This window comes from Pseudopodoces humilis, chromosome 3 (assembly GCF_049639895.1).
Source record: "Pseudopodoces humilis isolate 2021_Gansu_Grassland_sample_001 chromosome 3, ASM4963989v1, whole genome shotgun sequence".
Classification (NCBI taxonomy): Eukaryota; Metazoa; Chordata; class Aves; order Passeriformes; family Paridae; genus Pseudopodoces; species Pseudopodoces humilis.
Genome location: NC_142202.1, coordinates 1,157,369 through 1,181,282, shown reverse-complemented (window position 1 = coordinate 1,181,282; position 23,914 = coordinate 1,157,369). Strand labels below are relative to the sequence as shown.

Here is a 23,914-nt window from a genome sequence, read left to right as displayed (position 1 = left end):
AATGAGCAGAAAAGCGAGTAACTGTAGCCAAGTTTAATATTGAATTAGCGAACTGAAGAAATGGAAAGTTTTGGAGGTGACAGCTCTCATGGTATCTGAAAACTGCGCTTGAGCTGGCAAGCATGGCACACCTGAACCTCAGAGCCCAAAGGCTGAGTGAGAAAAATTCTGCTGAACAACTGAACTGTTTCTTAAGGTTTTTGCAAGAGCTTCATGCACCAAGGAGCTGCACGACAAATCCAGTTAGCTAATGGTCCTAGATAAACGAAATCCAACCCTTGAGGATTTGTGAATGAAGAATCTTGCACAAACATGATATCTTTTGGCTCCTACAGAGCAGGTAGAATTACCTGGTCCTCCAGCAAGACCTTCCAGAGAACCAAAGGGAACAAGGACAAGTGAAAGATGATTTCCTACAGTGGGATACCTTACTTGGCGAAGAAGGGATCAGTTACCTTCTTCTCATATCAGTTGCAGAGTGAGTTAGTTCAACATGAATGGCAACCAATCTGGTTGTATATCCCTCCAAATCTGGATTCTGATTGAAAGCTGAGTTCCCAGATGATTTCTTGGTTTTAAACCAAAATAACTCTTTACATTCTGGTTTTTATGGTACACAGACCACTTTAACAACACTGATTATCATCTGCTGTTACTAACAATACTGGTTTTCTATCAATATTACTATTATTATTATTATTATATCATACTTGCTTTACCTGAGCCTTCTTTCAGGACATTGTTCTGATCAGATTATTCTGACCACCACCTCCTGCCTTTGCTGTTTAAATACTTCAACATCCTGATGGAATGTGAGGCCATCAGGATTCTTCCTACAGTGGAGCCTAAGACTGGCTACAAACTTCACTTCTTATTTCCTCACTCTTTACCTCACTTTACCTTAAAGGAAGTAAGTTTCACTTCAATTACAGTGAAGCAGAATGAACACGAGATGGAAGCTCTGCCGAAGAGGCACTTCACAGCTTGTGAAGAGTATGGAAAGAAGATGCCTGCACCCGCAGAGAGTACAGAGCCATTAGTCAGGCAGTGTAACATGCCCACGGCTGTTCCACTTTGGAATACAGCAGCTTGCATCTTGGTGATGAAATGTAAGGAACCAGTGCCTGGTGTGTTCATTTGAAACCTTTCGTATTAGGACAAGGGGATAATGATGCATGAGTGTTTCATAGAATGCAAGACATTGATAGCCTTTTGTTATATCTTGTCACTGACATACTGCAAGGGGACAGCCACAGGCAGTCTTGAGATACAGCCCACCCATGACCTCTGGAGAGAAATGTTAGTGTCAGAAGATGCCCAATCTTGGAGATGTGGGAAGGTGCTCGTGCCCACAAAGAGCCAGCGTTCACCCAAGTCAAGCTGGAGTGTTGTTCAGTAAATCCAGACCCCAAAGGTGGCACACAACTATTTCTGCTTCAGAGGGCAGTGAAGTTCACCCAGAGGAAAGTGGCGGTGCAGCAGCCAGACAAACGCAGGGGTTGCAGAGCCCAGCAGGCTCTCCTGCCATGCCCCAGCTGACTGTGTGTGCACCAGGCTTTCACCCAGTGCTCATTGTGCCCAGGCCTGTGACACGCAGCTGAATTGGAGAGCACCTTTCCAGAAAGGGCCTGTCTCCACTGAAAGAGGACAATGACAGAGATTATTGCCAGCCCAGCTCCAGGCTGCAGCTGTTAAAAACCTGCCAGTGCCTTTCTGCAAGGGAAGATTACCCACCAGACAGCATATCTGAAAACATATGTTGATCAGTGCCAGAAGTACCACAGCTCAGCCTTTAACCATAACCTTGGATTTGAAATACAAACTTCTCCTCACTCCTCTCTCCCTGCACCATGATTAAGCTTTCAAGCAGTGCTGCAGCAATGCAGGATGCAAAGCCAAGTTTTGGCAGCACACAGCATTCTCAGCATCAACCGTAGAGAATTACAGGTATGGAAATGTATCAAATTAAAATAACTATGAGTAATGCTTATTCAGAAGAAAAATAAATACACCATACTGTGGGAAAATGTTTAAATATCTGAACTGAATCTTCAGCAAAATTATTTGCTTTGACATTGGTATGTGTTTTAGGCTAGTTAAATAATTCAAGTACTTTCCTTACATTACTTCTCCTTGAAATAAGAGTTTCATGTTTATTATTCATTACTCAGGTGGGGAGTTCTGCTTGCTACAAAAGTAAGTGGAACAAGCAGCTGCAGTAAGGTGAGATCTAGGACCCAAACATGGCTCATGAGCTTTGTGCTAAAAGCATTTCCCACCCAAGGAACAGGATACAACCTACAATCACTAACATGGCAGGAGTAAAATACAGTTTCTTCCTCAAACAAGAGTAAACTATTAAAATAAAGCAATCCAAGCTGAGATTCATTTTGTCTATCACCACAGGTACCAGCAAGCTGTTTCTGATCCCACTCAGCACAGCCCTGCCCAGGTAAGGCGTTCTCCCTGTCATTCCAAATGCACACTGTGATGGGAACTGCTGTAATTAAAGGCAGCAAAATTTAACACACGTCCCCTCTCTGTGAGCAGTTCCATTAAGTCAATAGCATTACTGTCCCCAGGAAGAGTTATGTGATCTGCTCTCTGCCCACCTGCATGAACTACTTCATTTCCCTATTACTGAGCTCCACACCTGATCCTGGCCTGTGCCTGACACGTAAAGGGGTTCAGCATCTGATGCATCCCCACGGCTGGAGTAGAGAGCAGAAAGGGCACGCTGCACCCCAGCCCCAGCCCCATTGGAATCACAAATGGAACAGGTGATACCTTTGTCTCAGGGCAGCTGATTTAATAAACCTGTCTCAACACCTTATGAAGTGTTGGGTTTAAAGCCATCCCTACAGCTCAGATTTCACCAGCAGAATGTTCTGCATAGTTTTGAGCTATTTTCTATTCCTGTCCCACACTGCCAAGACATTTTGTTCAGAGGGCAAAAATGTGGGCATGCTACCATAAAAGTCAGGAAATCATTTACAGAATGCGTAAAAATTGCTTTGCAGGGCAGTGACTCAGAGCTGAAAGGACATGACATCATCTCTTTGCTCTATAAACAAATATGGTTAATGTATATCTTTTTTTACTCCACAATCAAATGTAATCTCGTTTCAAATGAGAAAAGATCCATTCCAGTTTCATTTCTCTGCTGATGACAGTGGAATTCAGCAGAAGACAGCAAGTATTTCAGAAAGAATGTAGAGTCCCATCATTCATTACTACATGACAACTACCTCCACCTACCACATTCCTCCTTTCCAGGATTAGTGAGGTGTTTTGCACACTTCCAGATGGAGGTATTTTGAAGGAGAGCTTTTTTATTTTTTTCCAAACCCGAGGTCAGTGCTTACCAGCCAGGGCCTTGATGCGGGAGCGCTCAAACAGCCGAGCAGAACTGTTCTCATTGTCCCAGTCATCGACATCCCAGCGGTTGTTGACGTCGCTGTACTGCTGTTGGATTTCAATGTTGTCGTAATCTGTCGCTACCGTTGTCGTCATCCTGAGTCTTCTCCTTAGCCTCTCCTCACCATCAGATTCTTCCTAAAACCCTCTGTCAAAGAAAAACACGTAAAAATAATAATTTAGATGGTACACATATGTTGAAAGAAAGTCATAAAGGTCGAGCTCAGGAGTTCTGGTTTCAAACACCAGTGAATTTTACTTGAAGACAAGCTCAAGAACAAGCGGTATCTCAAGAACAAATTGGTATCTCAAGGTGAGATACCAACCACTCCTTCAGAGAACACATACTCTCAAAAAATTAAGTGCTTTACCAAAGCCAGAAGCTTTACTGCATACACACACCCAGAATTGTCATGTTCAGCTCCATGGATGGAAGAGTGCAGCAAAACACTTCCACAACTGTCATTTTCAAAAGCAGACTATCGGCTTTAGAGATCTGTGAATGCTGGCGAAAGCATATGGAGCTGTGGATAACTTGGCTAAGAAAAACCTCAAGCACAAAGATGACCTCAATACCTTTACAAAATGGTGTAAATACTGATAGGAAAAAAAAAAATACAGATTCTCAAAAAGCCACATAAGCATTTGACAAGCAAAAGCCTTTTAACATGTATCTGAAGAAATATTTCTGTCTCCACATGCAAATACTGACTTTGTGACTGGTCCTGGCAATTTATTTATGAACTAATCCAGATAAAACCAACTAAATGATGCATTACTTTGAACTCTCCACAGGAACAACATGGCACCCACCAACGCAACCCTTGGGGTGAGGTTCTCCTCTTTCAGGGTGCTGTTTGCATATTTATTCTGCTTTCTGATTAGGATTTCCATGTATTTATCAGTACTAGATATACAAGAGGCAGATATCTCTGGAGAAGGAGGAGAAGGAGGAAGGTTATACACAGCTGTGAGCCCAGTGAGAACAGCGCTGAGCATCCCCTTCACCAGTCAGTGCTCAGAGAGATCCTGAGGAGCACAAGCTGCTCCTCAGAAACACAGAAAGTCACAGCTCACTTTCACAAAACGCAGTAATTACCAGAAATGCAGTTAAATACATGGGCAAGGGGGAGCCAGGGGGCCGCTCTTTTTTACCTGGGCGGGACGCGCGCTCCCCTCACGGCGCCCCGACCCAGGGCCTCTCTTGTCTTTTGTCTCTTTTATCTCACTTTCTCATTTAAAAAGAAAATTTAAAACAAAAACAAAAAAAAAAACGAGCGGCCACACAACCTCCCTCCCCTCCCCGGCAGCCCGGGGCGCAGGGCGGGGCCGGGGCCGCCCCTCACGGCTCTCCCCGCCCGCCGCGCTGGCGCCACCTGCCGGCCCGGCCCCTCCCGACACCCGCATGTCGCGACATAAATGCACCTCGCGCGCGACAGACGGCGCGGCTGCCGTGGCTCGGCGGCGGCGGTAGTTCCCGGTCCGGGCCCGGGATAGCAGACCGGGCTGGCCCCCGGTGCCACCCCACGGCAGGTCCGTGCCGTGTTTCCGCGGGGACAGATGCCGGTGTCTGGCGCAGGAATGGGAAAGGCCCTTACGTAAGGAGCCGTTCCCGAAGGCCGAGTGCGAGTGTTCAACCTTCAGGAAAGGTGGGAAGGAATCGCTTTAGTCATGGGGAGCTGCCAACAGCGAGGGAACGTGAGGAGATCTGGCTCTGGGGAAGGTCGTGGGGACGGAGCTCCCGCGGCGCATCCCGCAGGAGCCGGGGATGGATCAGCCGCTCCGGCCGGATCCTGCCGCTAGGAACAAACAAAAGCACGGAGCAAACACAGGGGCAAGGATTAAACCCCGCTCACCGCGTTTCTGCACAGCACTCACCAGCTGATCCTCACTGAGCAGCAGGCCTAGACAAAAACCTCCCATTGATCCCTGCACACAGGCTGAAATCAGGGTTAATTCCAATTAAATCCACGGAGCAGCCAGTATAAACAACGAGTGGGAGCGGGCTGGTCGACAACATCATCTTCCATCTTTTCTATATTCACCGGTGCTCAAGGAAGAGCAGATGTGCCACCAGAAAAGCTGCAGCTCCAACCATAAAAATCAGTGACCCCGAAATCGGGATGCAGTGACACGTAATTTAATATAGATGGAACAAACCATGGTATTTAATTTATTTCTGTGTCACTGCTGTTTAGAAACACACACAACTCGATCCAGAATAAATTCAACTCTAACTTGTGCTTTATCACTTCTTCCACCCTGAGCATAGCACAAGCAAAATCTATCCCAGATAAAGCTAAATTGAGCATGAAATGGCCTGTTATCCCACACCTATAGGGCTGGAAAACCTGCATCCTTGTTCTGATTCTAATAAAAGCAGCACCTTGCTCCCTGACATCAGGCTCCCTTTTCTGGGATGCGGCTCCCTGCCACAGGGACAGCGGAGCCGGGGAGCAGGAAAACGCTGCAGGGATAAAAATAAGCACCTTGCAGCAAAGCGAGGTGAGGAGAACACAACGGAATCCTGATTCCAGAAACAGACCCTGCTACAGAGAGCGCAGCCACCGCCTTCAGTCCCTGCTGGAAAACAGCTTTTCCTGAGTCCCGCTGCAGCTCTGATCCAGCACAAGCCACCGGTGCCTCCAGGAACAGGGAGGGAAGATAAACACGAGCCCTGGCAGAAACCTGCAGGCTCCTGACTGCAGGGATGGAGATCCTGCAGCAGCACATCTTGTGTCTGCATTAAGGGTGTCCCGATCTGACATGGGCAACACCATAAACTGCCCAGGGAATAACGGGGGAAAACAGTTCGGAATTTTCCTGGAGCCCTTGAGTTCACTGTTGATGACCTTGAACATAACCCACCTGTGAAATCAGCCCTGCACTTGAAAGAACATGCTGAAAACCCTCTGTGTGCATGTGCAGCACACACAGACATGTAACACACATATATTTACAGATTTAGTTTAAACCTCTGCATGAAGCACCCACCAACATCCACAGAGGGCAAAGGGACAGAGGGAAGCCCATTTTCCAGCAGGAACCACCTTTGTCACTTAAACATCCTGGCCTGGCTTTAAGCTGAGATAGCTCCCTAATAAAGGAATTATGTTTTCTGCAGAGAGCCAGAGGTAACAGGAATTTCAGCTGCCAACATCCCGAGCAACATCCTGCAAGCCAACCCACTCTCAGGACTGGATAAACACACTGGGAACAAGACATTTCAGAAATGGCAGGTCACAGTTCCTTTACTATTCATAATTCAGACTCTAGGATGTCATAAACCGGAGAAAGCAGCCACTGGGGTTTCTCAGTTAATCCACGCCCTCTTAAACTCATCTGCCAGTGCTTAGTGCACCTTGGCTTGGAGATGTTAGCAGGTAATTCCAGGGATAAGCAGGCACAGGGCTGAACTAATAAATAGCATGGAGCTGCTCTGGGCCCTGAATCCACAGGCCCTCCACGATGGGTTGAGAAAAATCTGTTTTTTCATTGATTAAATATATCTGTTATATTTTATACCCTTCTGTGATGGATACCATGCTAGACGACCTCATGAGACAAAAGAGATCAAACCATTTCATTTCAAAGCATTCCTTAAAACCTATTGCATAATCTGAGGGCGGGGGGTTGGCATTATCTTCAAAAAGAAGAAATGGCTTGAAGAAAAAAATCAGCTACCAGGAAGAGAATTTTCTCAGACGGTTTTCAAAGGCCACGTCCAGGGGTCAGACCTTTTGTATTTACTTTCATAAATAGACCAGATTCTGCTCTGTTTGTTTCTCAGATAATAGAAAACAAACAGTTTTATTCGGCCCATCTGAAGAATGAATTAATGTAAAAAAAATTCATTGGCTACTCTTAAATGCAATCATGTAATTCACTAAACAGGCTATGACTATAATCCCTGAAATTCTGCCATAACCACACATCTGGAATTACTTCCTAATAGTTACATTATCTTTAAAGTAAACATTGTTTTTTCAAGAGTTACTATTCTTCCAGGAAACATGCTAAACTGTAGTTAGATTCATGTTACTCTAACTAAGGATTGTTAGGAGGTTTTTATGGTGCTGTCATTGAAGAAAATACAGTTTGAACAGCAATCCCCAAATGGTCTCATGGTTAATGTAAATAGACTGTTCCCTGGCTAACACATAGCCCAACCTATTGCAGCTTTCCTGGCATTAAAGATAAATTTTAAGTTCATCTCTAACTCCCACGGATTGTGTCACAGGATTGAAAAGGAGACACAGGCACTCCCATCTCCAGGTCACCAGAGCACACGGGTGACAAGCACGGACACAACCACTGTGACAAAGAGAACGGTGTCCTGATCCCACAGATCAGATATGTTCCAAGAATATCCAGGATCAGATATGCTCCAAGAAACCAAAATTACACACTGTCTCCTTTCTGGTAGCCCTCTGAAACCAAGGCTGGACGAGCACAGAAAGCAATTCCATTACCCTCTCTGCAGGATACTTTCCCTCCCAGTCCGTCCTTCTCTCCTACTGATGCCTCAGACCATCTCACCAGTCCAGCTCTTCACTTTAGAGTAATGATTATTACTAAAGAGAGGGAAATTTAGATAAAATGTAACCAAACTTTGCATTTATTCTGAGCGACATTCAGCTCCCTTCTAACAGCAGCACAACAGACATTAAGTAATTTTTAAAATGTCATTTTAAGCCAATATTTAAACTGGAGATTGGAAGCTCCTCTGAACTCTGAGGGCCCACCCACATCTTGGCACCCCAACAGGGTGAGATTCTCACCCTAAGCTTCCACACAGAGGAAAGTGGCCTGGTCAGAGTCAATAGGGACATCTTGGGAGAGGCTCAGGGCTGGATGCCAAATGAACACACACATCAAACACCCCCACAGGTCAAACTCTGCAAGTATTTACAAAACACTGTGCAGAAACTCAAGAGTTGTACAGAACTTTTGGATTGAGAAGCTGAAGTCCTGAGCATGAAGCTCAGAAAGATGGAAAATGCATGTCCCCATTTCTCAGCCTGAAGGCCAAGGAGGTGTTTCCAGGCTCTCTCCCAGCTCAGCCCCTGTGTTGGTTGCTGAACTGCAGCACATTTCCAGGGACAGGAGCTCCCCTGTCCCGACAGGGCAGAGGGCAGCACACTCACTTATGTTCTGGCTTGTTGTTTCAGCTGCTGAACCAATCCCAAAATAATAAAGGCAGTAACTCAGCAATGCTCTAACTCCCTTGACCTCCAATATCCCCTCTCCCCCTCTCCCAATCCCATCTTTCCTTCCACAAACAGAACCATACTGTTTCTGCATTTTCCAGCCCAAGGGTGCTCCATGTCTTTGTCTTTGCTTCCCAAGCCACCCCACTTTGTGCTGCTGACTCCTCTGGCTGTCCATGGATGCGGAGCCCAACAGCCCAAAGCACCCTGAAAGGTCACAGCAAAGGGGGGACAGGCTGTGCCACCAAATGTCACAATCAGCGTGTGGGGCACTTCAGGAATGCACAAACAAGGCAAGACTGAAGCCTCTTTATTCCCAATACAGGCTGGAAAAGCGTGCAAAGGTCACTAAAATCAGGCAGCCCGTCCTTCACGAGGGAGGTCTGCTTCCCACATCAAAGATAACCCATCACTCCAAAAACCAGGCAGTTAACAGTGGATTCCGGGCTCTTGTTTTCCTTCTGAAGTCCCCAGGATATCATGCTCTAGATGGGAGATGGGTACATAATTAAATAAGCACTGAAACTACTTCAGCAAGTGTTTGTGCTGCTCCCTGAAAACAGACACAGCCTCACTGTCCTGGAGCCCCCAGTGCTGTCAGCAGGGGTGGCCCGTGCACACCCAGCACAGGACAAGGACTCCAACAACCGAGCACAGCCGAGGGCACTGAGTGCACAGAGAAACTCAAAAGGACTGAAAATAGGTTATTTAAAAACACAAATCTCTGTTTCCACCCCTTCCGTTCCAGCACAGACCATTAAAATCTTCTGGTCTGATTCTCTCTACACTTGGAGCAACGAAGCCTCACCCAGTTTTTCATACATCACCCAGAAGACCTGGACTCCAACATTTTATCCTGAAAACTGTAGAATAACTTAATTGATAAATGTGGTCCAAATTTGCCCTCTGTAATCTGATGTAGCTCCATCCAGCTGAGGATATGACCCAAGATGTGCCAACATTATTTGAAGAGCCACCTTAAAACACCAAGAGGGTAGAAGGAGGCTTCATATGGATTTCATCCAAGGTCAGGCACATAGCAGGAGTTGTAGGGTGAGATCCTCTGGGCTTCTGTACTACCCTGTGGAACATCCTAGAATAGAAAGTGCCTCCGAACCATCCTCTAAAGAAGGCCATGCCCCACCACCAACTATATACAAACCATGAACAGACTAAACCAGAAAAAACCTGGATATTTTAAGTAGAAAGCAGCTGGTTTTGGAGAGAAGTTAATAAAGAGGAGTACAAAGATGAAGCAGAACTGAACTTACCACACACAACACTTCAGGGTGGAGCAAGCACCGAATTTGTTCTGGGACTGCCCTTCCTTTTCCCCTCATCACTTGGAGAATGTAAAACACATTTTGCCAAGCTGCTGATGGGAGGGCTCTGTCTCAGCCATCAGGAGCTCCTAGGGAATAGCATTCCTGCATCCCAACCAAAAGGGAAAGTCTACAGGGATCCAGCAGGGCCTGGAGTTACACACAGAGCATGAACACCCATGAGGGCTGTGAGTATAAAACTCCACATACTGAGCCCGGCTCAGTGCTCAAAGATCTAAACTTTGAAACAAAGAGTACTCCACCTCTTTTGTCATGTGTTTGTGGCTTTCCCTAAACAAGCACTGCTGGGCAAACTTAGTAGAATTTAAGCAGTAAGAGCTTAGTTCAACTCCAATAAATACATCATGAGATAGTCCATGGCTGCTCCAGTGAGATCCATGGATTAAATACAGCTTCACTCCAATTCACAAACTACCTTTGTATCCAACACAACCAAAAGAGATCTAACTCAGGACCCAAAAAATCTCATGAACCATCAGCTGGCCATTTTCTAAACCCACCATTCTGTTTTCTGCTTCTAAGTAGGTCAGCAAAGAAATTCCCATGGATTTAAATTCATGCAGCTCTTGGTCATTTGCTTTTAAAAACCACTTGCATTATCCTCTTAGTCTTTCCCGTGTAAGTGAAAGACAGACCCTGAAATTATTAGGATATCTGGGAATGTCCTGCCATGCATACATCTTAGCTGGAAAAAACCTGGGGGACCAGCTCAGCTCAGCAGTTTCTTTCTCCACCTCTTTTCTTACATTATTTATAACTTCTACATTCCAATTATTAGATTTCTCACCCATTTTCAGAAAGAGCTACATTTTTGAGTAGGGTAACCCATCCAGAAGGCTTTTCCAAAGCCTGGGCTAAGGAAGGATGTTCCCATGGAGGAAAATTCAAGTGCCAGTTCATGAGTCGTAATTGAATCTGCTCTTCAGACTTTGCAGACTTTTCTGGTGCAAACGCAGCTGGTCACTTTGAAAAGTAAGGAATGAGCAGCAAACCAGGGATTATGTTCTGCTCGGGACTGGAATAGCATCCTGAATGTTGTGAGGGCTTTACAAGACAGCCAATATGTGCTGGTGCACCTGTGTGCTCTGATCTGTGGGGTCAGCAGCTGGCATGCCACTCCTTTTTCTGGGGAATATGACTGCCAAGAGCCCTTTAGCTCTTACAGCCCATGCACTTATTGTACTATAAATTCTTAGACAGGAAATTTTGATTGTAGAATTACCTGAACTTTTTGCTAAATAAAAGAAAGTAATAGCAAAAATATTCTGGTGGTGGTAAATTAATATAAAGTGATTAAAAATCTGAGTAGGATTAACAATACGTTTGTCTGTATATACCACAAAGGGTGCTCTGGGTTGAACCCAAATGAAAGCCACAAGAGGAAATGACCTGGAGCTGGAATCAAAAAGGCTTCAGGTCGGCTGAGTCCCTTCTGGAACTATAGGAAGAACTTTTCTGACGTAGGCTATCACTCAAGATAAACTTTACTCTGATCCGCCCCTCAGCTTCAGCACAACTCAGCCATTTCACAGCTACCACAGAGGAGACCAGCACCTTGCTTCACCAAACCACCTTGCAATGCTGGTAGAAGCCTCTGCATTTCACCCTTTGCCATCCTGACCACAGAGCAAGGCAAAGATTTCTAAACACCTCTAAGAATTGGATGGAGTGGTGGAGGACACCAGGGACAACCTGTCTGGCAGGAAGGAAAACAGATGTATTTCACTACTTATCAACACATTTCCAAAGAAACTACCCAAAAAATTCCTTCCACAGTCACTGAGTATTTAAAGGACAATATTTAGTATCACCCTGTTCTAGAAGCAATCTGTGGGCTGACCTTCACCAAAAGAATGTGAAAATACAGGGCAATTATCTACAGCGGCATTTACCTTTTTCTTCAGCAGAACAAAACAAAAAAGTCTTTTTTAGTATTTTTCAAGCGCTCACGCAGAGCAGAGCTCCAATAAAAACCAGGTGCCCTAGGAAAGGAGTTCCCAGTTTTCTGGTCTCCACTCTCTCATGACCCAGCTCACGAGAAACAGAGCTCTGAGCTTTGGGAGCCCGCGGTGTGTCGGGGAAGCACTGAAAGCTGAGATGCTCCCGCTGCCTCCGGCCTGCAAGACACTTGGCTCTCCTCTGGATGAGGGCACTGCTGTCGGTGTAGGAAAAGCTTCACATCTTGACCCCAGCCATGCCCCTCACTTGGCAGGAAGTCCCAGGCAAGCTGAATGCCCTCGGGGACATCACTGCTTACTTGGGCAGCAAACTGGCAGTGCCAGGTGGCACCTGGCTGAGGGGCATCACGGACACAGCACCTCAGTGCCACCACAAGGGAACTTTCCTCAGGAAAAAAAAGACAACTCGGACATCACGGGGTTGTTCAAGAAATGCTGTGATTGCCTCTGTGTGACCACATAACTTATCAATATTGGTTTACATCTGTATTAATTGTAATGAAGAGAGCTACAGCCAAGTTTCTGGGGGTGGGAGAGGGACCGGAGGTGCTGCACCATGGCACATGCACTTCCCACTCCTCGCGTGGGGGTTTCACACAGAAACGCTGGCCCTGGATCACATTTCGAAGGAGAGCAGCCTGTGCTTGCTGCAGAGCTGACTCCAGGCACTGACACACTTCCATCCGGAGCACATTCCTGCTCCTGTGCTCCTCTCCGGGGCCGAGATGCGATAGCTCTGACCTCCTTACAGGAGGACGGTTGCCAAGTAAACAGGCCTGCCTTACCAGCCAGCCTACTGCTGCCTCCCCTGCCCTTCTGTTTCCCTTCTCCCGAAATGTCCCAGCCCAATCAGCGGGGATTCAACCTGTGGATGAGTGGGAGTGAGCCAGAGGCTCTGCCCATCTTCCCGGCATCCCTGCGAGCTCCCGTGTCCTTCCCACGGGAGGAGGCTGCCATGCCCGGCCGGGCCGTGCCGCAGTGCTGAGCCGAGGCACGGGCACAAACGAGATGCGGCCGTGGGAGGCTCAGCGCACTCACGGCTCGGCAATCCCGGAGTGTCCCCGAGGGAGAGGGCGCAAAACCAGCGAGGAACGTCAAGCTGCCCTGATGTACGTCCAGGCAAACCTCCTCCGTGTTGGAGGGTTTTATGTAAGGGCAGGGAAAGGCTCCATCGCTCCCAGCCAAGGAGGAGATATTGAGGACAGGCTGTGCGCAGGCACCTCCTCCCTGCTCGGGGGAGGATGTCTGCTGACAATTTCCAGCGAGGAAGAATGAGCCCGAGCTGCTTTGGCTCTGCCCCCAAACTGCAGAGCAGCGGTGGGAAACCGCACCCAGGGAGACGCCCAGGGAGAAAAGGATGTTTTGTTGTGGAAGCTTTTGTTCCTGCCTCTGTTTATTAGCGATACTTCACAGCCAGGCGGGCAGAGCGGGGAAGCCATTTAAAGGGCCAGCCTGGAGTAAATAACATGCTCGGCAGCCGGCAGCCTTGGAATCAGCAAACAAACAAACAATAAAAAGCAAATTCCGGGGGCAGGAATGGGGAAGGATTTGCTGACACCCTCCATAAGGCAACAGGGCTGAAGCAACAGCTGGTTCCAGCAGCTCCAGCACCAGCCCGGCGAGGAGCAGCCCCGAGTCCAGACACGCAGAGACTCTCATTAAGAGGAGACACAAGACAGCATTAATTACCCCACAGCAATGCCGGGATGATCCACCTGCTCCCACTGGCTCCAGGTACCAGAGATTCCCGAGCTCTGCTATAGCCAGAGATGCTCAACCAGCTCCTGAGATCTGGCAGAGAGCTGGCCTAGTAAAGAGGAATTGAAGAAAGAACTCGGATTTGGACAGTGTGGTGGTCCCAGAGCAGGCACATCAAAACCTGCTCCAGAACAAGCACCTCCTGCAGATGGCTGGAGCCCAAGTCACAGCCAGCATCATGCAAAGCTGTATTTCTTGCAGTGGAACATGTTACAGGTGCTATATGGATTCTAACTGTTCTCTCGTGAATGAAAATAAACTCAGAATAACCAACTTTCTCTTTGGGGAGATGAAGACAGTACTTGTCTGTGGGTGAGGGAATGCCAGCATCTCTCTGGATTAGAGCTGGCTGGACAGTGAGCTGAGAAATGGAGCAGTTTGATACTCAACACCCACTTGAAAACAGAGGTGTTAAGATGAATTGTCCTGCAAATCAGCGCAGCCTGCAGCAGCAGCAATGCACACTCACATCCCGGGCTCGGCTGAACCAGAAACATGACTGAAAGCAGTCTGGAAAAGGATCCCTCCTCAGCAGGACGGAAATGTCAGATATCACACAAGTAAATCACCAAGTCACACAGTGTAAGGCACGATCCTGTCAGGCCAACAAGATTCCTGGTTCAAGTAACCAAGCACAGCTTGAGGCTCCTTTCCAAAGAGCAGGAAAAGTGTCTGCTCCTCCCCAGGGGACTCACAACACACATCTTCCACTTCTTGCCAGGGGAATCGAGAGCACCACTTCCAAACTGGTCTCCTCTCCTTTAAACCAAACGTGGGCACTGACCAGAGAAACAACAGGTAAAACTGAGCAGGCTGCCTGCCTTTGCCCACATGGAAGTTTTAAATGGACACCAGCTGTTAATTCCTTTCTACATTCTTCACATTTTTTTTTGGCCAACTCCCGACAAGACTAACAGAAACCTTTCCCCCTCCAACTTTCATCTGATGCATAGATAACATAGTGAGGCAAGGAAAAGAAATCTTTCTCATTATTGCCTTCATTTAAATGCATGCCTGTAGGTCCTCAGCGCATCCCTGCCCTCTGAGATGGGTTAAAGAGCCTTAATGCCATCTAAATTAAGTCAATTTGTTATTCAGAACATTTGTGAGCAAACAATTTGCGGCCTGGGAGGAGAAAGCAGAATGCAAAACCCTGGGAAATAAGATGATAGATGGAAAGAAAAAGCCAAAAAAAAGCTATGTCTTAAATAACTCAGGTCAGTATTTTGGTTCTTTGATGTTTCCACTATGGTTGAGTATTTTTATTTTTTTTTAATAAATATTTTAGTGCACATCCTCATGTGCTGATTCATGGGAGATAAGAGATAATTATAATTTTATATATGACGGAATGATGACTCTTTCCAGGTTTTCCATGTGACTTTGTTAATCCTTGGGGATGGTGGACAAGACAACACTCCAAGATGTGGACACAACAGCTTGGACCTTGGCTACACAGGCAGCCCAAGGCCTTTTCCAGGAGCCATGGCCAGGAGAAAGGCTCCTCAATTCCCTGGGGCCATGAGAGGAGCCCAGCCCAGAGCACGAGGTGCCGTCCTGAAGCACGTGTTATTCACGGTTCTGGATTCTCCAAGTCAAACAGGCAAATAAACACACCAATGACATTGGCTCCTTCAAAGCATCCAACTATTGTTATTGGCACTTGGATCCAAACAGCTTCTGGCCACACAAAAACACGGCCTGGCTTGAGCAGAACCCGCCCCGCGCACCCCAGGAAGGGGAACGGCTCCAAAGGGTCCAAAGGCTTTGCGTTGACTTCCCAGGGAAATTGTACCAAGCACCGTCACACCGAGGGCTCCAAGCCCACTCCTGGAACGGCAGGAAGCACAAGGAAACACACTGGAACGGTGTGATCACACCAGGTGTAACACCAAACCTGCCCACAGAGCCCAGCGCCGCAGGAAGAACCTGCAAAAGGCAGCGATGTGTAAAATATCTGATTCCTGTTTCCTTCTGATCTGGGCTTTTTGTCTGGGAAATGGATCCTCAGCTGGCACAGCCCCAGCCCAACAGCTGCATTGCTTTTCTGCTTCCACAAACACTCGGAAACCTCGCCAAAGCCCTGTTTGTGCTGGCAGACAGCCAGCACTTTATTATTATGTACTATTAGTTCATAGTGAGAAATGTGCACTACAGGAAAAAAAAGAAAGCCCCGAGAAGCTCAGTAATTTGGTGCAGATGTTGAAGATTTATGGAGCTCTCCCCACTGGACAGGATCTTACAGATTGTTTCTATCACCTGTTTGCTTTTGGAGTTTTTAATAAGATAACTATGTGTGCTATCCTGGAAGAATATTCCAGAATTCCTCCTTCAAAAACCAATAACTTTTGATCTTCATTTGTCTCCTCTCAGTAACAATCTCTCCTCAGAGTTCCATAAATGCCACTTGATATTCATTTCATATTTAAATACAATCTTGGCTGTTGTTTTCATTACCCAGAAACTTTCAAATGCAATCAGACAATTTAATTCTTACTTCATGGCCCAGAAAATAAAGCTGACACATTGTGTGCCAAGTTCCCAGCAGTTAGAATCCATGATTAAATCTCTCAGTATTCAAAATACCTGATAATCTTCACCTTTTTTCCTATTTTCTGGCAAAAAACATCTGCTCAGCATTTTTGGGGTCTGCTGCTTGCCCAGTGCACAGAGCCCAAAAATCATTCAGCTTTAGCTGCCTGCAAGAGTATCTCAGTTCCCATCCAGATTTCTGAACCTCAGTCCATTAAATTAATTCTGCAAAATATTTGAAATGTGCAAAGCTCTGCATCTGACAGCAAACACCACGAAAGTGAAAACACAAGGAACTCACTGGCATTTTCCATAACTGACCTGTAATGGTTTTGCCATTTCAAATTACATCAGGAATGATTTTTTTCCACCAGCACAAAATGGCAAAACAAGGTGCATTTATTTCACTCAGAAATTGTTTTTCCAAGCATTTACAAAGGAAGATAAATCACCAAAAAGGGTTGTGGGAAGGCTGAGTTTCTGCTCTGACACCCATGAAGGAGCACCCAGGCTCCCTCCCTCTTCCCCCAAGGCACACCACCTCAGTTTGGCTGGATAACCTGACATTGCCCTTCACCTTTCCCACAAGTCACAGCTGCTGATAAATTCTTCCTGAAAAATGATTTCATCCTTCCCGACAATGTGGCTTACACAGCACAGGTCCTGTAAAGGTCAGGACCTCGTTACAGATTTAGACAGTTCCCATCCCAAAAACAGTTAATCTGGTAAATTTGGAGGGTTGGAAACAAATCTATGGAGATCACATTTTTCCCACAGCTCTAAAATCGACTTTAGCAGTCACAATTGTACTTTTAGCTCAAAGAAAGTTTTAAAATGTTTTACTATTCCTGTTTCTATGAGTTCATACAAGATGACTACAGGCTCTACACTGACTGTGGGTAAAGAGACATCGAAGAGAGCACATGGGTGGGGTGTGTCCACCTCCCCTTCCTGAAGGGAATTTAGATGGCAAAAAAGCACCATTAGGAAGGGACAAGCAGAGAAGTAAAGTAGAGCAAAGCTCCATTTCACACCATGTTCTGTCATGGCCACCAAGCCAACATCTGCCACAAAAAGCACCTGCCCGTTCTCTCTGATTTCTTCAGTCACTCTCCCTGCATTCAGGGCTTTCTATGGAAAGTCCCCACCTTTCCCTGAATTACAGAAGGCCAAGGTCTGGAATTCTCTTGGGTTATGCAAATATATGAAATAATTCCCATCCAGGAAGAGAAAAGACATCCTTCACTTGCCATGATCGCTTGCCTTGGATCCTGAACAGATTGGTCCTTATGTCAGTATTATCTTATTTCATGTACCTAAATGATTCTTTAATTTAATATGAATTAAAACATTACCTAGGGAGAATAAGCACAACAGGGGTGATACAGTGATGAAGGAATGCTTGCAAACTAGTGGTAGAACCTTCTTTAGCTTTTACTTTTCAAAAGCTCAGATTCTCACAAATTTCAGATTTATACCTGCAGATTTACAGTAAAATAAAAACCCAACCCAACAAAACCCAGAGCAGCCTTGGAGCCATTTTGAAAGCGCTAATCCTGATCATTTTCTACCTAATGACTGTTTACTACACAGCCCTTTTAAATGCTTGGCAGCTCTCCAGATCTTCCTGGTTTTCCTTTCTCCCACCCGTCCCTCCTGACTGCCATCTCGGTGAGGACAAACCTCCGGAGGAGAAAGCTCTCTGCCGCCTTTGCAGCCTCTAAAAGCTCCACTTCCCGGAGGAAATCCTGAGCCTCATCGCACTTTCAAGGCAAAACCAAAATCTCCCTCACCAAATGAGAGCCTGGAGCAGAAAAATTAAAACCAACCAGAAAACTTGTTTATTTTTTCCAAAGATTTCAAAACCAACATTGGTTTTAAATGAAGTGGGAGGGGTTCTGTAATTCTCTGACCCCTAGCAGGAACAGATTTGAGCAGACCCACCCCACCACTTGTTTCAAATGCCATTCACTGTCACTTGGCATTTGAAGCTGGAACAATTATTTGTGGTTGGATGCTGTCCCCGCTCCCAACCAGCTGTGCTTTGATCTCCCCCTCCTAGCTCCTGTGGATCTGGAGGAAGCCCAGCTCCCCTCCTTACCAAAAATGCAGCGGAACAGTTCCTTGGGGAAAGTGCAGGCCCTGTGCAGCTCCCAGACCCCACACACGCCTGGGATGGGCCCAGATGTCTCCTGGAGCCCTGACCACCATCCTCTCCGTGGCTTCCACCCACACACCACACTGTAGAACCCTTGGTGGAAGTGAGGAATCAGAAGTAAAAGCACAATGGCACTTTTAACTGAAAGGATGAGGTCAGTGCTGGGTCCCTTTATGATGGGAATTGGGATAAGACAGGACTCAACACACAGATTTGAGCAGGAATAAAGCAAAAGCATAACCAATGCAATGTGCTACAATCAATATTTTAAATGAAATCAGTCCAGCCCATATTCAAATCAGGTCACCAGTAATTAAAGCATGCTCATTTGGAATGGTAAACCCAGAGAATGCCTGGATCAGAGTATTTCTCAAAGAGAATATATTAATGGGAGTGTTTGGAAATGCAGGATGCACTCGTAAGAGGATTTAATACAAACCTCAGGATTACACTATGCCAGCTTTTCAATTATTATACTCTCCATGAAAAGCCAGGCGCTGGCAGCAAGAGGTTAAAGCAGACCTTGGAGCATGGCTTTGCCCTTTCTCTTCCTGAGGACCCCACCGTTGGTTCCTACTCCTGCACCACGTGCAGCTGAACAGAAGCACTGAAGGTGGGATTTTAAATAAAACATCTCTATTAGTGATGCCATCAATGCCAACACAACACACAGGGGGAAGCCTCATAACTTCACGAGGGACAGCAAAATCAGTCCCTGTGATTTCTAGAATGATCTGCTTGGTTGACTCCATCTTAACACTCACCACACTCCAACTCAGCCATTTTAATTCCTGAATGAAGCTGGAGTTTGCTTTCCCTTCACATGGCACCACACGGCAGGCTCAGCTGTCTGGAGACCAGGGATCTCTCCCTGTAAAGCACATGCAAGTGAAGGATGGAGACAAAAAAAAACCCTGAGTGAGGCTGAGGGGAGGTGGTGAGCAGCAGAGCGAGGCAATGTGACTGAATAAGTAAAAACGCAGAATTTTTAGACTGTTCTTGTTCCAAACAGGCATCTCAGGAAAAGCTCCTGGTTCTCTCCATAGGGTAATGGGGAATGCAGGCTGTGTCTGTGCTGCTCTAACAGCAGCCCCAGAGAGAAATTTCCCATTCCCAAGCCGTAGGAATGGGCTAGCACCCACTGGAGCCTGCTGTGCAGACACTCAGAGGCAGGGCAGGAGTTGAGCCTTTTCCATCAGAACCTGGGAACCAGGTGGATGCAAAAATCCTGCTCCCCCCAAGCACCCCTCCTGCAGGCCCGCGCGCCCTGGAGCCCCTCTGGCATCTCTGGACCCTGCAAATGTCCCTGTTCTCCAAAACCAGGCATGCCCTGTGCAGAAGAGGGACTAAAACCCAAGCCACCACAGCTTAAGCCATACATCCATGCCCACAGCCCCCAGGTCAGCTCCAAAAGGAGCTTCCAGCTCTCCAACAGCAGCTCCCAGAGCAGCAACCTCTGCAATCCACAGGGCACTGCACCAGCTTTGGAAAAGCATCAAAAGAAAAGGTTACCTGCAAATCCCAGAGTTTATTTTTGCCCCACTGCAATGCTGCTCCTTGCACTCCCCCAGCACTTCCAACTCACTCAGGCACAACAGAGCAGAAAGGAAACCAAGTCCTTCCCAATATTCCTTTCTGACATTCCACCATCCTAATGCAAGTTCCAAGCAAGCAGAGCCTTCCAGAGTAGCAGAGAATAAACAGAAAACAAGCTCTGGGCAATAGATGAAGCTACAGGATCCACGTTGATCCACCTGCAAGTGCCTGAAGGATGATCCCTCCCCTCAGCTCTTCCACAGGAATTGTTGGAAAGATGCTGGAGCTGTAAAATCCCTCTGGTCAACCATGACAAAAAGATATTTGTGCTGACTACCACATACCTGTTTACCAAATACATTACAAAAACTAGCACCAAACAAGTGTTTGTTACCTGAGCTAGAAACATGAAGAGAAAATGATTCCCCTGACCAGAAATTTTAATTTCATCTACCCAGAACAGCCCGTGGAAGGACAGACTCAAACAAGCCATATTTGACAGAGATAGATTAGACAGATGGTACAGTGTGGTATAAAGGGGATTTGTGCTTGCTTGACTTTGGCATGGCTGATTTACTTATTAATTGCAGATACACAAGAGTTGTACTGGGTATTTTACAAAGATTTAATACCTATTAAAACTTCATACCATTCAAAGTTACCACAGGTTCTGTACAGCAACAGAGGGGTTGTTTTGCAGCTCAGTTCTGCTGCACACTCTTCAGAGCCTATAGTGATGTATTTTGATATAAAGTGGGTATAAGCAGCAAAATTACCTGTGCTATGCTATTACAGAAGCTTTGAGCTACCTGTGAATTTAGGGAAATTAGCTGCAAGGTGAATAGAAACCCTGATTTAAAATAAAACCTCTGAGTTCCTGAAGGCTGCCAAAAATCTCAAACATCACAAGGAAGGCTCCTTCCTCTGTATTCCTCTGCTCCCTTCCCCAGTGGCTGCTGTTGGATTCTTCCAAGATCCTGGTGAAGTGCAAGATTTAAAGATGTTGTTGCAGGGAATACAGGGGGGTGAAATTCAAAACTGGGGAGCACTCAAGCCCGAGCTAATGCCAGGAGCCCACACACAGGGCAGGAACAGCAACACTGAACACTGATTTAAACCAGGCTGTTTTCCCTAGAGCTCCTTTTCCCTCGGGATCAGCATTTCTGGCACCTACTGACACCACCCCAGCCCCATCCAGCACTGGAATTTCAGTCTGAGCACGCTGAGTCCGGGTGGGTTTGTTGTCCTGAGAGCTGTAGCACAGCAAGGCACCTCTCCCAGCTGGCCAAACCCAGAACAAGGCAGGGTGTGGGTTCCAGGCAGGAGGGGGAATCTGGAGAGCAGGAAATTACCGAGAGCCTCAGACATTCTGTGCAGAGCAAGGGCTGCCAGCTCCTGCCTCCCCTCCGAGACAGACCCAACCAGGCACCAGGGCTGGCATTTCACAGGACAAAAATGACTCCTTACTCACAGCCTCCTCCCAGGCCAAAGATCCATGACCTCATCTCCCACCGGCACAAGAGGAGGGGCTGGGCTCCCTCCTGTGTGCAAGTGTCAGTCAGGAGAGGAGTAACCCAACCACAGACAAATTATCAGCCAAAATAGAACAGCCACTCGACAGGAGAGTGGGTTTTGCAGGGGAATAAATAAACCAGCAAGGGGGACAGACTCTGGGTTTGGGGAAATGGATATTCACATTTTCACCTCACTGTCTGATGCTAAACTTTTCCCTACTGATTTGTGACTCTGAGTGAGCACAAACAACAATTAACCACTTCTATCCAGAGGTTCAAATTTAGCCTCATTATCACTCCTTTTAGCAACAAAGCTGGCAGAAAATATCAAAAGCAAAGTTTTAGCCCCAAAGTCACTACTTCTGTAACTCTATAGGTCTCATTTGAGACAAAACAGCACTGAGATCCCACCCAGAGCCACTTCCTCACCTGCAGCAAAATGCTGGGAGCTTCATTTTCATAGGTGTTGGACACCAACAATTCCCATCCAGATTAATCTGGTCTCCAAAGCTCCAAGCCTGAGGCAAAACTCTGATCTCCCTCCTTTCATTATCCTCAACAGTCAGCCTACAGCAGCCGTGTCTCTGGCATGGGGATTTTGGGATATCTCACCCTGCCCAAGCTTTGGGAAGACTCACAAGGTCAGAGCAGGGAAAACAGAGCCATGATCTCTGCAAGTCCAAGGAATACCCACAAAAATTTCAACCAAGAAAGAAATCACACCCATCAGTACATTTAATTGAGTGTAAGTGAAACAGGGAAGTGGACACACCACAAAACATCCTGGGAGGAGCCCTGAGAGCAGCAGGTGGTCACAGGGCTGTGCAGGAATTCTCTAGCCCTGGGAATGTTGCTATAGAGCTTTGGCTGGCTTTTCTTTTTCCCTGTTTAGGGCTTTTTCCCCACATCACAGGGCACTTGAGCACACATGAGCCCACGTCCTACTCCCAGGAAGGCTCTCCCAATCTGTGTCCTGGGAATTCTGATCCCTACCTCAGCCCTCACTGCTTTACTCTGACAGATGAAGACAAGGACAAATTTGCCTGCAGGTATCCATGCCAAGATTAGGAGAAGAGAGGTTCTGAATCAGCAATATTTAGAGCCATCTTTGAAGCTCTACAGGAATTACAGCTTGGATTTGCCTGCTCCTTGGGCAGATTTTCTTTCAGCTCCCTCTCCTTCCTCCCACTTGGACCTGCTACTAAATTAATCAAGGATGGTTTATGAGCAAGTTGAGGACAAGAGATCTGCAATTCAGCCCTCCTGAGAACAGCCTGCCCTAAGTCTGAACAACTTCTTTTTCTTTCCCTCCCAGAGCAATGCTCAGCATTCTTCTTGACATAACTTTCAATTTTGCTCACTTTTCCAAAACCAGTCTGGATTTGTCAATGAAAAATGAGCACTGAAGCCAAGGTCCCTTAAGATATTCCAGATACTTTTACTTCCGTATCCTCCAAAAGTTATCTGAGAAAAGCCAAGGCATGGCTGCAGCAACCTGGGCACAGACTGGCAGCCTGATGAGGACACTGCGATTTGAAAATGAAAATAACTGAATAAAACTGAAGGAGACAAAAGATGTGGGGATACCAGACAGAAAGGTGAAGGTGATACCTGCCACCAGTAGAGAGTGCCATCACAGCCATGGCAATGCACAACCTGCACACCTGAACTTTCCAGAGCTGACACCACTCGCCCATCTTCTTCATCCATAACTCAAATGTAACAGAGGAGAATGAAAATTAACTTATTTGGGAGGCCTGGTAACCTCTGTTATCTCCTGTGAGCGTGCTCTCTGCCCAGGAAACAATGCCAGTGTGCAGAATTTAATCCCTCCAGGATGTTGCTGAATTAAAATAATGCACTTAACTGCTCACCCAAGCAGCAGTATGGTGTGAGAAGTGCGTCAACATCTCTGTATGTAAAGTGGTTAATAGGACTCAGGTAAAGACATTAGGGGGACACTGGTGGCTCCCTACACAGCACACAAGGACATTTCACCAGGTCAGCACTGCCTTCCAAACACAAGCTGCTCAATTCTCCCTGTATTGCTAAAGCAAGAGGAGCTAGGACCTATTTCTGTGCAGATCTGAGCTCAGACAGCTGCCTTTGGTGCGACAGCAGGCACAAGAACCACACCTGAGGGACCTGATACAAATCTAAGCCCAGGAATCCTGGCTCCACTCACAGCAACAGGTGACCTGGACAAGGGAAAAAGCACTGGCTAACTGAGAGACCCTGACCAGCAGCCAGAGGTCTTGCACACCAGGACTGAATCCTGATGTGTGACCAGCTGTGCCTGCCCTCTCCACAGCATGGTTTTCTTTTTCTGGGTGTTTCATCTGTGACTGAAATTTGTTTCCTTTTGGGTTTCTGAGATTTGGGCTCTGTGACCAGAACAGGGTGTCTGGGTGCAGAGGAGAGGTAAGAGAACACACAGGGGACCTGCCCTTTCTTGGAGCACCTCCCAAAGGAGGGAAGAGCTCCAAAG

At 46.7% G+C, this 23,914-nt stretch overlaps 1 protein-coding gene across 4 annotated transcripts in view; it reads right to left on the bottom strand.

Annotated features, from left to right (window-relative positions):
• The window catches only part of SPTBN1 (spectrin beta, non-erythrocytic 1), a 115,479-nt gene that overhangs the window by 78,422 nt on the left and 13,143 nt on the right, over positions 1–23,914 (bottom strand). For all 4 annotated transcript variants that reach the window (XM_088052658.1, XM_088052661.1, XM_088052659.1 and 1 more), the window contains exon 2: positions 3,366–3,565. In XM_088052658.1, the coding sequence (XP_087908784.1) occupies positions 3,366–3,513 (148 nt within the window). In that variant the 5' untranslated portion in view covers positions 3,514–3,565. The remainder of the gene's footprint in view (positions 1–3,365; positions 3,566–23,914) is intronic.